Source organism: Ipomoea triloba, chromosome 7 (assembly GCF_003576645.1).
Source record: "Ipomoea triloba cultivar NCNSP0323 chromosome 7, ASM357664v1".
Taxonomy (NCBI): Eukaryota; Viridiplantae; Streptophyta; class Magnoliopsida; order Solanales; family Convolvulaceae; genus Ipomoea; species Ipomoea triloba.
In genome coordinates this window covers 8,927,703-8,940,472 of record NC_044922.1, presented here as the reverse complement: position 1 = coordinate 8,940,472, position 12,770 = coordinate 8,927,703, and the positions used below count along the sequence as shown (strand labels likewise).

The window sequence follows — 12,770 nt, the reverse complement described above, 5'->3', positions numbered from 1 at the left end:
AATAAAAGTTAAAATGTGTACAAGAGTAAATCATGGAAATTAAGGTTACCACTCTAATTAATAAAATCCATCTTGACCACCTAACTATGTAATGTTGGAGCCAACTAGGCTTCCTAGATGGTTGAATGCTAAGAGCATCGCCAGTAGAGAATTTTACAGAAATTCTTTTCAGAATAAAAATTTAGGGTGAGATTTTTAAAATTTTTTTTCCTGTAAAATCAAGATTTTGTGGGACACATATCGGGAAAGTGGGAAAAAGCAGTGGTCTAACTTGCACGTGTGGAACCGCCACATCCAGCATTTTTTTTAAAAGAACTTTTTCTTCTCATAATTTTTTTCTCTTTCCTTTTCTTTTTTCCCATTTTTCCTTTTTTCTCTTCCCACTCTTTCCTACATTGCAAAATATATATAGGAGGGCATTCAGGTGAGAACCAACTGCACATGAGAGAATTGAGAACCAATCGCATTCGCAGCCATCCACGTGTTCAGATCTAACGGTCAGAAACACTGTTTAAAAAAATACGGTGACATTTTTTAAATAATAGAACTTTGAAGTGCAAGTAAATTGTGTTAAAAGTGCAAGTAGCATGTTCATATAGTGCACCTAAGTGCAAGTAAAAGATATTAAAAGTACAAGTAAAATGCATTAAAAGTGCAACAAATAATGTAAACTAAGTATCAATATTAAGTGCACCCAACATTATAATTAGTTGCACCAAATGTTATCTTTAAGCACCAATGTGAAAGACATTATCATTATGTGCAACAATGTTAAAAAAGATAAATTATTTGCACTATTAAGTTAAAATGGTTGCACTTTTAAGTGATTTTACTTGCACTTTTTACTTGCATACTTGCACTAGTTACTTACACTTTTAACACATATTACTTGTAACAAAGTTCAAGTTATTTACAAAAATGTCACCGCATCTTTTTTTTTTAAATTACATCTGATCAATTAAATCTGGGCACGTGAACGGTTGCAATGGGTTCTCGATTCTTTCCTGGGCATTGGTTCTCAAATGAGCAATTTATAGGGTTGCACTCTCGTGCGAACTCTCGCCCAGGTAGGAAATGAGAACGCTCCACAGCCATCCACGTGTCCAGATCAACGAATCAGATGCAATTTAAAAAAAATGCCGCGGTGGCATTTTCGTAAATAACTAGAACTTTGGTGCACCTAGTTTCACTTACAAGTGCACCTATTTTCGCACCTATTTTCACTTACAAATCCGAGTAATTTACCTTGTTAATATTCATGCACCTATTTTCGCAAATACTTTTACTTACAAATGCAAGTAATTTACCTTGTTAATATTCATGCACTTGGTGCAACCTAGGTGCACCTAATTATAACATTAGGTGCACCTAGTTATAACATTAGGTGCACTTAGTATTGATGCTCAGTGTACAATTCACTTGCATCTGTAATACATTTTACTTGCATCTGCAATACATTTTATTTGTACTTGTGCAAGTAAAATGTATTGTAGATGCAAGTAAAATGCATTACAGGTGCAAGTGAATTGTACAGTGAGCATCAATACTAAGTGCACCTAATGTTATAACTAGGTGCACCTAATGTTATAACTAGGTGCAACCTAAGTTATAACTAGGTGCACCTAGGGTGCACCCAGATGCATGAATATTAACAAGGTAAATTACTTGCATTTGTAAGTAAAAGTATTTGCGAAAATATGTACATGAATATTAATAAGGTAAATTACTTGCACTTGTAAGTAAAATAGGTGCGAAAATAGGTGCACTTGTAAGTGAAACTAGGTGCACCAAAGTTCCAGTTATTTACGAAAATGCCACCGTGTCATTTTTTTAAAATTGCATCTGATTCGTTGATCTGTACACGTGGACGGCTGTGAAGCGTTCTCATTTCTTACCTGGGCGGTAGTTCGAATGGGAATGCATCCCTATATATATATATATATATATATATATATATATATATATATAATATTTGTTCAATTTGTTAAATTATATCCTGAATCAATAAATCTGTTCTCAAGTTCATGGGGGTAAAAAAAAAGCATAGGGAGGGTTAAAAAGTTGAGAATGGGAGTGTAAAATGTGGGTAGGATGTGGTCCCGGGTGTCCGGCCGGCAGAATTGAACCTGCGGCGGTGGTGGCATGTTGTGTTCTGGTGAACGACTAATTATTATTATTATTATTAATTTCCCCTCCCCTCCCCTCTTTATACTCAGTCGTTTGTGGTCGTTGTCAATGCCAAACCACCTCAGACAGGATTTAATTCACGAGTTCATTACATCTCATTTCTCCTTTTAAGTATTATGATGTAGTATCTGTTCATAACTATTTTCTCAACTTATTGAAGCATAAAAAGTCAATATTGCCTCCACTGAGTCTCGAACCCACCACTTCCATATAGGAGTGCAACCGGGCCACAATTTCTATTTTTACTCTTTCACTTTTATTTCATAATTAGTTTTATACGCGCATTGCGCGAATGGGTTAATGCCCAATGTTTATATTTAAATAAATATTTGAAAGTATATCAATGCAAAATTATATAGGAGAAGTTTATACATGGGTAATTGAATGTCGAATTTTTTTATTTAAATATCTAACTCAAAGTATATGAATCCAAGATACTATAGAAAATTCAATATAATTATTACTAAAATAAATGTTTGCAACCTTGTAAAATTGATAGTCTAAATATTTGGTCTAAAAATGATAGTCTAAATAAATACTACTTTTAATTTGAATTTTTCTAAGTGTTCTTAATTCTCTTTTGAGTAACATTGTCATTGTCTTCATCTTTACTATTTGTTCTCTTCCTTTTTGTTGGTAGTGTGTTATTTGCAATTCGGTTATTGTTGGTAGCATAAATGACAACGTCATGCAATGAGATTATGATATAAGAGCTATGGACTTTCCTTTAGGTGTTCTGCTTGGGGTTCATTTGGTTCAACCATTATTGTTGAATGAGTTATTGTGGATAAAGAAATCCCTAGTTTAAGAAAAAAGATTAAATAAATTAATAAAATTTTGAAAATTTAAAATATTATGTATTCCAAAGATATTAAAAGGTAGTTTCTCGCTTCAATTTGCTGGGTAATGGGTTATTTTACTTTCATTGTCAACAAATCCCCCAAGTAGTTAATATGATTAGTTTCAAACTATTCTTTTTTATTTTTTTTCATGGTATTGAAGAAATACATATGTATCATTTTTTTTGGTGTAACTACTATTTTATTTAATTCAATAAGAGTAAAATAGAGTGATTCCGCTTCAATTTGTTGGGTTATTATTTGAGTACACTCTTTGTCAATCAATCCCCAAGTAGTTAATATAATTAGCTTCAAATTATTTTAAATTTTTTTTCATAGTATTAATAAAATACTTGGTAAATAAATATATAACATTATTTTGTATTATAACTTTGATATTTAATTACAAGATATTGTAAAAATAAGATAATAGACAATGTAATGAATATCAATTGATAAATTTGAATGTAAAGAATCTTTGCATGAGAGAAAATAAAGACAATATAACTAATGAAATTATTTCTCTTATTTAATTTAATTTTTGATAATGAATAATTTTTTCAAATAAAGGTATTGTAGACATATAATTCTAAATTAAAGAAATACATATGTATCATTTTTTGTTGTAGCTACTAATTTATTTAATTTAATAAAAGTAAAATAGAGTGAGAAACTTAATTATGTCAAATTTGATTGAGATGAGGTTCGAACCTAAGACCTTTCTTATAGAAATTAATGGCTAAGTTAAAAGTTAACGGAATGTTAACGGAGAAGAGAATATTTAACGGAAAACTTAACGGATAATCATAAAAGTAAGGTTAAATTAGGTAATCTCTATTAATAATATTAATCTGAATTATCTTAACCATCTATTTGATTAAATAATTCATCTGAACCATCCATTTGATTAAATAATTTGACCGCCATTTTTTTCTACCCATTTTAGACCTAACTCTCTTTGGCTCTTATTAGTATAGTAGATGTGACAATTGATTGTTAGTTATCTTTATCTATGGGTCTTACAAAATTTTTCAATATCAAAATTTTCAATTGTTATATGGTGGACCCTGATCATTTTATTCTATAATGTGACAATTGATTATTAGTTATCTTTATTCTATGGGTTCCAAAAATTTTCAATATCAAAATTTTCAATTGTTATATCGTGGATCTTGGTCCTAAATGACGTAATTTCGAATTTTAATTTTGACGGCGACAATTTGTTGTTCAATTCACGTTACAGATTTTTTATTTCTGTAAAGCATGTGTATGTATGTTGTGTACTTGTGTTATGCTTTTTTGTATCTCATGTTATGTAATTCTGTATCTTAAACGTATGAATTTTGTATCTGAAATAAAGTAAATATATGCGCTTTTGTGTCTTGTGTTATACGTTTTTGTGTCCTATGTTATACGATTCTATACCTTAAGAATATTGATTTTGTACCTGAATATGTGTTTTGTGTTATGCGTTTTTGTGTTTCATGTTATGCAATTATGTACCTTAAACATATGGATTTTGTACCTGAAATAGGTTAGTAGTTGTGTAACACACAACATATTGTGTGTCTTATTCTACGAATTTATGTATTGTATTATGAAATTATGTACCTATATGACATATTATCTACATAAATTAGATTTGAGAATAAGTAATATATAACATATGTATGTGTCTTGTGTTGTGAATTTTTGTGTCTCGTGTTCTGCAATTCTATATGTTAAGAGTATTGATTCTGTATCTAGAATGAATAAATTAAAATTTTTGTTGAAACCTGAGAAATGAAAAACTACAGAATCTGTTAAAGCTTAAATATCAAAACGACGATGTTTTGGTCAAGGTCCAAAATGTTATGTGGACCTTGGTCCACGATATAAATTACTCAAAATTTTGTGAGAATGAGTAAAAATTGAGAGTAGAATTTGAAGGTAGAAATAGTATTTTCCTTAATTCACTGCTCCAATACAGTTAATTTAGGTAATGCCGTAATGGGATTCATTTCCATATTAATCACATTTTTAGTATCTCTTATGCATATTCATTGGAAGCCCATTGATGTGATGATTAGATATGTATATCTTTAACAGGGTTTTGGTTAGAGGTGGGAATTAGAGGAAAAAGAATTGTAATTCGGTAGAATTGTAATTCAATGAATAAAGTAGGAATTGAAATTACAGTATTTGATATGCAAGAATAGGAGAATAACTAAAATGCTCTTATGTTGTAGTAGTAATAATAATAGTAATAATAATTATAATGTTATTATTATTTCAACAACAACAACAACAATAATAATAATAATATTTTCAAAATAATAATAATAATAATAATAATAATAATTCTTTCAAAAATTATTTTAAAAAAAAAGGGTATGGGAGGAGGGGCAAAATTTTCTTCATACCAACAAAATTGTCCCCCCTCTCCAACCAATGGTGTAATTCGGCAATTCATTGAATTGCAATTCCTTTACACTCAAAATCATCTCAACCAAACACTCCATAAAGGTTTATTTTTAATATATTATTTAAAAATGAATTTATTGCATACTAAAAATTAATATTTATCAGTGATTTATTTTACAATGTGAATTGTAGTTCAGGGAATAATTTGTCAAAAATTAGAATGAAGGTAATTTGTGGTTAGATGAGGAAATAGATGGGTATGAATTGAAATATGAAAGAAGACAACATTTATGTGTACGTTGGTGTGTTAGGTTGCAATCAAACGTAAGCGACTAAGCTTTTGGTGTTAGGTTGCAACCCATTTTGACGTTTGGTAGATGGGCGTAGTTGGTGGGCAGATGACTCCTTCCTCTTCTCTCTCCTGCTCTATTAGTTTTATTTTTCCTTTAATCACTTTTGACTTTTTTTTTTCTTCCTTTTTAAGTGACAAGAAAAATTCATACGCACCATCTAATAGCGTGTATTAGATCAATATTTCATTGATCTTAATTGGCAAAGGGTTACGAGTAAGTAAATCAATTTAGGTAGTTTGTAACATAATGACATATGTGGCTCTCCCAAATGGGCGATCACATGTTTAAACTCCAGTGAGGATATTGACTCTTTACACTTCAATAAGTTGAAAAAGTATATATGAATAGATAGTATATTGTAATACAGTTAGTAGTACTTAAAAAAAAAGGTTAAGCATAATTGACTTTTTCTTTTCTTTTGTACAGTACAAGCAATTTGCAAAATATGTGTTTCCCGTAAGTATCACAATTGAAAGATGTATTAGGTTTTCATTAAAAGTTTAAACTCACAATTGAGCCCCATATTTATTATTTACGTACTATATACTATATACCCAGTGTGATTCTTCACATGCACAGACGAATTACTATTATTTTTTATGCACTAGGCAACACGAAAATACTTACGGTGATACTAAATTAAAATATGAGCTCCTTTTAACTAAAATACTAAATTAATAGTTTAACTGCATTATCATTATTATTATTATTATTTATTCATTATGTGCTATAATACTTAATCATGAAGTTTTCTTCTTATTCAACAAATTTGATTTGTGAGTCGTTTATAAGGATTATTGTGCCAAAAAGGATGGACAAGTAAATGAAGAATTATTCTTGTATTTGAAGATTAAAAATTTGATTCTTGTTAAAATTCTTTTGATTTAGTCCATCATATAAGATATTTTCAGTATAATTTTTAAGATATTATACAAGAATAAAATTATTCAGTGCATACCGGTGAAATTAATGTATTTCAATTTCATCTATCAAACGAGTCAGTCAATTTACAATATAAAAAAAAAATATTTGCAATGAGTCACATCACACAATACAAATCCCATAAAATGATGGAATTATTTATGACAAGTAGATTTGAAGGTTAATGAATGATAGGAAATAGAGCATATGGCAATCACGAAAACAATAAATAATTACCTAGCGCCATGCCGACAAATATAATTATATTTTGAAGGTAGTGAAGACGTGGCACAATGGTAGCAGCGTGACAGGCATGCATGTGGACGAGTTGCAGAAGTACCTCACGTGACTCTTCATCATAACTCATAAGATTGAATCCCTAATTTTAAGAGTTCTCAAATCCCAATCCCACATAAATAATATAAATCATGATAATTTAATTGTTCAAAAGACATCATTAAATTGTTCATGCACATAATAAATTTGTTCACCTTAAATATAATTTTCACATTGTTAAATTTTAAATATAAATATTCTTTTAAATATCATATACTAAACCATCGTAGACCACGGTCCACAATGCATTGTGGACCGTGGTCATTGATACTACAGTTCATCGCAAAAGATACTGCCTTACATTTGTTTTTATATTATCGAATGAAACTGTAGTTATATCGAAATGTAATTGTAGTTATGTTCAAATGTAATTACAGTGTATATGAACTGATACTGAATAACCGTTTAACATTTGTTTTTATATTATCGAATGAAACCGTAGTTATATCGAAATGTAACTGTAGTTGTGTTGAAATGTAACTACAGTGTATATGAACTGATACTGAATAACATTTTCGCATTTGTATTTTTATATTATCGAATGAAACTGTAGTTATATCGAAATGTAACTGTAGTTGTGTTGAAATGTAAATGCAGTTGTGTTAAAATGTAATTACAGTTATGTTGAAATGTAACTGCAGTGTATATGAACTGAAAGTGAATGACGCGGAATGGAGGTCGTTTCATCTGTCTATTTTCATTAATCAAAACGGCGTCGTTTTGATTCGTGGTCCACAATTCATTGTGGACCGCGGTACACGATATAATTTGCAATTGACTTAAGCATATGTAACGCCTCACATGACAGTTGACACTCCTGCGAACCCAACAAGCTCTTCTTAAGATTTTTAGTAAAATACATACATTGACTAATTTTAATGTTTCACATTCGTTAGTTTTGTTGTGATTCGATAGATTGTTCAAACCTTAATTAAATAGTTATGTTGTGAGGTGTGAAATTATAAATAAGAATTAGTTTTTCACACACATTGCACGAATGAGATAATATTTAATGATTATTTTTAAATAAGTATTTTAAAGTAGACTTCAGCTCAAATGCGACCGCGTCTTAACGTGTGGTCGGTGCGATTGCTTAAAAAAAGGTACCAATAGTGTTAAGAAAATGTACAACAATGAAATGTACAAATACACCACAAAATGCACAACACACTCAGAAAATGCATCATACATCCCCACACTTAATTGTGCATTTCCGAACATTGTGTAGTGCATTTATGCATACATAATGTTGTGTTTTTTGTGATGCGTACCTAATGGTGCGATTTTTTTGGTGTATTTGTGCATTTTTTTGTTGTGTGTTTCCTGACACTATTGGTGCATATTTGCATAACTATTGGTGAGGCCGCACTAACCGCACGTTAAGGCACGACCGCATCTGAACTAAGGTCTTTCAATGTATATCAATGCAAAATTATATAGGATATGTTTATGCATAGGTAATTGAATGTTGAATTTGTTTATTTAAATCAGTAATTCAAAGTATATGAATGCAAGATAATATTGGAGAGATTGATTATAAGGGACGTTTGGTTCACGGAATCTTGGACTACCCCATGTAATAGGATTACCTACAGGAAGATAATGTGATATTTTGAGAATGTAAGATTACCTTATTATGTGTTTGGTTTGGATTGTGAAATATAATATTACCTTGTTTGGTTAAGAGTTATATTTTAGGTTATATGGATCAATTTACTATATATATATATATATATATATATATATATATATATATATATATATATATATATCACCCAATAAGATGAGATCATGAGATCCCATCTTAGCCATCAATAAATTAAAAATGGATGGTTATGATTAATATTACAATAATATTTAAAATAGGCCAGAATAAAAATAAAAGGATATAGTTGTAACTTTCATCATAATCTGTAATAAAGGAAATTAATTTAACATAGTAGTTGGAATATATTAAGGACTCCTAATGATGGTAACCCAGTAAAAATTATTGTGTGATCTTTTTGTCTGAATATAACACAGAAGTCGAAAGAAAAGGTATTAAATTTCTCATAGGGAAGCAGGAAACACCATGTCAAACAGCAATACGGGTATGTATCTAAAATCATGGATGCGTAGAGTTTTCCGATGGGTAGTGGTGTGTGCGTCGTAGGGTCATGGTGTGTGCATGGGTATTCATAGTTGGTGATTGGGCCGGCACTGTGTAGTGGTGTGTGCGTCGTTGGGTATTGATAGTTGGTGGCAACAGTGGAATATGTAACATAGGTTGAGTTGGTGTGTGCGTGGTAGGTAGATGAGTGTGTTCATACTACTAGGTAGTTTATGGTTCTTTATGAGGATATTTAATGTGAAGTACATTACGCCATTTTTTCTGTCTCCATATTAATATTTTAATGTTTTATTTTGGTGTTTGGTTGGTAAGGGTTTATGATTATTTTTTGGTGTGTGCATAGGACAGATAGTTTTTGCTTGGTTTTGAGATTATTTTATGCGAATTACATTATGCCAATTTTCATATACGTTATGAATTTTTGCATGATTGATTTCGGTATTAGTTTGGTAAGGGTTTGCGTTAATGTTTTAGCGGGTGGAGGGACGCCAATTTACAGCGTTGTATTATATTATTCATGCTGTGCTGGTGTGTGCGTGTGTGAGTGGTAGCGTGTGCGTAACCTCGGCTTTTGTAATATAAAATTTATTTTTTATTTTGGGGAGAGCTAATAGTGTATGTTTAAACCGAATTACCGTGCGTGCATTACTGTGTAATTGTAATAAATACTTGAATTTAGGAGTACACACTAATGTGTATGGATTTGGGAGTTTGTGCGTTTGCGATGTGGTTTGATGAGTTGCTGTGTGCGCTGTAGTTTGATGGTGTGTGCACACGACTGGCCGGTTTGTGCTTGTCCTCGATTTTATTTTACACTAATTACATTATGCCATTTTTATGTCTCGTTATGGTTATTTCCATGATTGATTTTGGGATTTGTTTGGTTATGGTTTGCGTTAGTGTTTTAGTGGCTGTAGGGAACCTAATGTACAGCATTGTAGTCATAAATTCAGGTAGACGTGGTGTGTGCGTGTTTTAGTTATAGCGTGTGCATAACTCTGGAGTATGGGTATGTGAAGAACTATTCTTTTTAAACACTTGTATTTGTAGTTTGATCCATTTCACTGAAAATTTAATTTTTTTCCCAACATATGTAGGACCCAGTGATCACACCGTGGAGATGCAAACATGTGATATGGAGGAATCTGCAGACGTTCTCAATTACTGGATGACAACATGTGACCCCTCTCTTAAGCTAGTTGTAGGACAGAGATTTGAAAGTTTAGAAAGTGGAATTAAATTTTATATAAAGTATGCTTCAGCAGCTGGTTTTGATGTGCGCCGCAGTACAGAAATAAAGAACAAATATGGTGTTTCCATGAAAAAGTATTTGGTTTGTTCCCGGGAAGGATATAAGGAGGCTAAAGATACAGATCTAATGGAAAGTGGAGCACCAACACACCCCAAACGTCGACTTACTTCTAACAGAGTGGGATGCATTGCTAAGATAATTTTCAGACTAAATGGGGAGGTGTACGAAGTGGTGTCATTCGAAGAAAGGCACACACACGATTTATGCGGGGACAGTTACAAACCGTTCATGAAAGTGAATCGGAAACTAGACATTGGGCATCAGCACTTCATAGCAAACTGTGCTAAAGCTAACATTTGGCCAAGTAAGACTTTCAACCTGTATGCAGAAATGGTGGGAGGAACCAACAAAGTGGGTGCTACGCAACAAGATTTCAAAAATTACAAGAGAGAAATTTTGGCATATATGAAGGGGGGGGGATTCACAGATGGTTCTATCCAACTACATTGAAAAGAAGTCAGACTGTGATGATTTCTACTTTGAATATGAGGTGAATGAAAAGGATCAGTTGAGTCGTGTGTTTTGGGCTGATGGTGTTGCAAGAAAACAGTTTAGCGTATTCGGAGAAGCCATGGCGTTTGACGCGACATACCAAACGAACAAGTAAGTCCCTAAAGTGCATTGACCAAAATCCATTCTGATATGAAGTAATTTAGTACATTCTATGAAACATGTGTGGTTGTTGATGTATGTGCGTGTATATGTAAATCAACGTGTGCGCTGTGTTTATTGTATGCCACAATCAGTATATGTGCGTGTGTGTAGATTTGGTTGTCCAAGGAGTTATGGGTGTGTTTGTCGGTGTGTGAATGTTAGTGTACTCTGGTGTGCATGTTAGAGTTCCGGTATGTACATTTTACTGGGCATTGGTTTGTGAATGGTAGAGTTCTGGTCTGTGCATTATGCTGGGCAGCCTTTTAGGAAATATGTTAATCTGTGTGCACGTTTACTAGTGTGTGCTTCACTTTGGTGCACTCATGCATAGTTTTCTAAAAAAGTATGGTGTTTTCTTATGTGAAGGTACAAGCTAGTGTTTGTTCCATTTACCGGCGTAGACCACCATAAGAGATGTGTTACATTTGCGGCGGGTTTGATTGCTAGGGAAGATGAGGACTCTTACCGTTGGCTTTTAATCAACTTCAAAAAAGCAATGGGCAAAACACCACCAATAACAATCACCGATCAAGACCCAGCCATAAAAGTTGCCATTGTTATGGAGTTCCTCGAGACCCGTTATCGTTTCTGCATGTGGCATATAATGACTAAAGTTGGGGACAAAGTAGAAGTCGAAATGGCAAAGAATACTGAGTTTCGTCGCGCGCTAAACAGTGTTGTGTGGAATGAAAATTGTATGCCTGAAGAGTTTGAGAATGGTTGGAATGGTGTTGTGCATAAATATGGGCTACATGAGAATGGATGGTTGAAGCTTATGTATGAACAACGTGAATCATGGATACCTGCATATTTCCAAGATATGTTTATGGGAGGGTTGTTGCGAATAACTTCTCGTTCAGAATCCGAGAACAGTGTTTTCCGAAGTAATACTAGTAAACATCTGTGTCTTGTGGAATTTTTCTATCAGTTTGAGCGCACAATCAATAGGCAACGAAGTAAACAAGCTGAACTAGATGCCGCTTGCAATGGCCACCTTCCTGCCCTAAAGACACCGTTGAGTGTAGAGCGAGAAGCAGCGTCAATATACACATTGGCAATTTTTTACCAGTTGCAGGGAGAAATAATAGGTGCATGTTTCTCCTGCCGAGTGCGATCATTTGCAGTTAGCGAACCTACCCGGACATACGTGATTGAAGACGATAAAGGGAAGTCATACACAGTGGTAGTTGAAAATGGGAGCAACAACATCAGTTGCACATGCCGAATGTACAGAAGGATCGGGCTGCTTTGTAGGCATGCTTTAGTAATACTGAAAGATGAGCGGTTTGATCATATTCCACCACAGCACATCACTCCACGTTGGACACGGGATGCTGTTCCAAAAACAAGACGTGATCTGTATGCGTGCACGCAAGCGGAAGATTTATGAAATGCAGCTAAGAGTATGTAGGAAACCCAGGTAATAAATACTTTCTACAAGTGTTTGGGATTAGCTAACGGGAGGGTTGAAAAATTGCAGCAACAATTGAAACCTCAATATCCGGGGACAAAGATAGTGGGGAGGCGAATCTTGGAAAACGCGCAACAATGGAAACATACTGTGGGATCCCAGCCTCGGAAACAATCGTAGTGCACCCGCCACAAGTATCGAAGAAAAAAGGTTCTGGCAAGCGAATAAAATCGATGAAGGAGAT

The 12,770-nt window shown here is 33.0% G+C and overlaps 1 protein-coding gene across 1 annotated transcript; it reads left to right on the top strand.

The window, feature by feature from the left end:
• The first annotated feature begins 10,154 nt into the window (after window positions 1-10,154).
• Window positions 10,155-12,505, top strand: LOC116024073 (protein FAR1-RELATED SEQUENCE 5-like). Its single transcript, XM_031264977.1, has 4 exons — window positions 10,155-10,158; window positions 10,247-10,781; window positions 10,873-11,064; window positions 11,482-12,505. Exons 1-4 carry the CDS (start codon window positions 10,155-10,157, stop codon window positions 12,503-12,505), a joined length of 1,755 nt encoding a protein of 584 aa, XP_031120837.1.
• The last annotated feature ends 265 nt before the right edge of the window (window positions 12,506-12,770 follow it).

Bases quoted from the DNA above. Each gene is read 5' to 3' on its own strand.
- LOC116024073 (XM_031264977.1), top strand. The intron at 10,782-10,872 runs GTATGCAGAAAT...GCATATATGAAG, and splicing joins CCAAGTAAGACTTTCAACCT to GGGGGGGGATTCACAGATGG. The intron at 11,065-11,481 runs GTAAGTCCCTAA...TCTTATGTGAAG, and splicing joins GCGACATACCAAACGAACAA to GTACAAGCTAGTGTTTGTTC.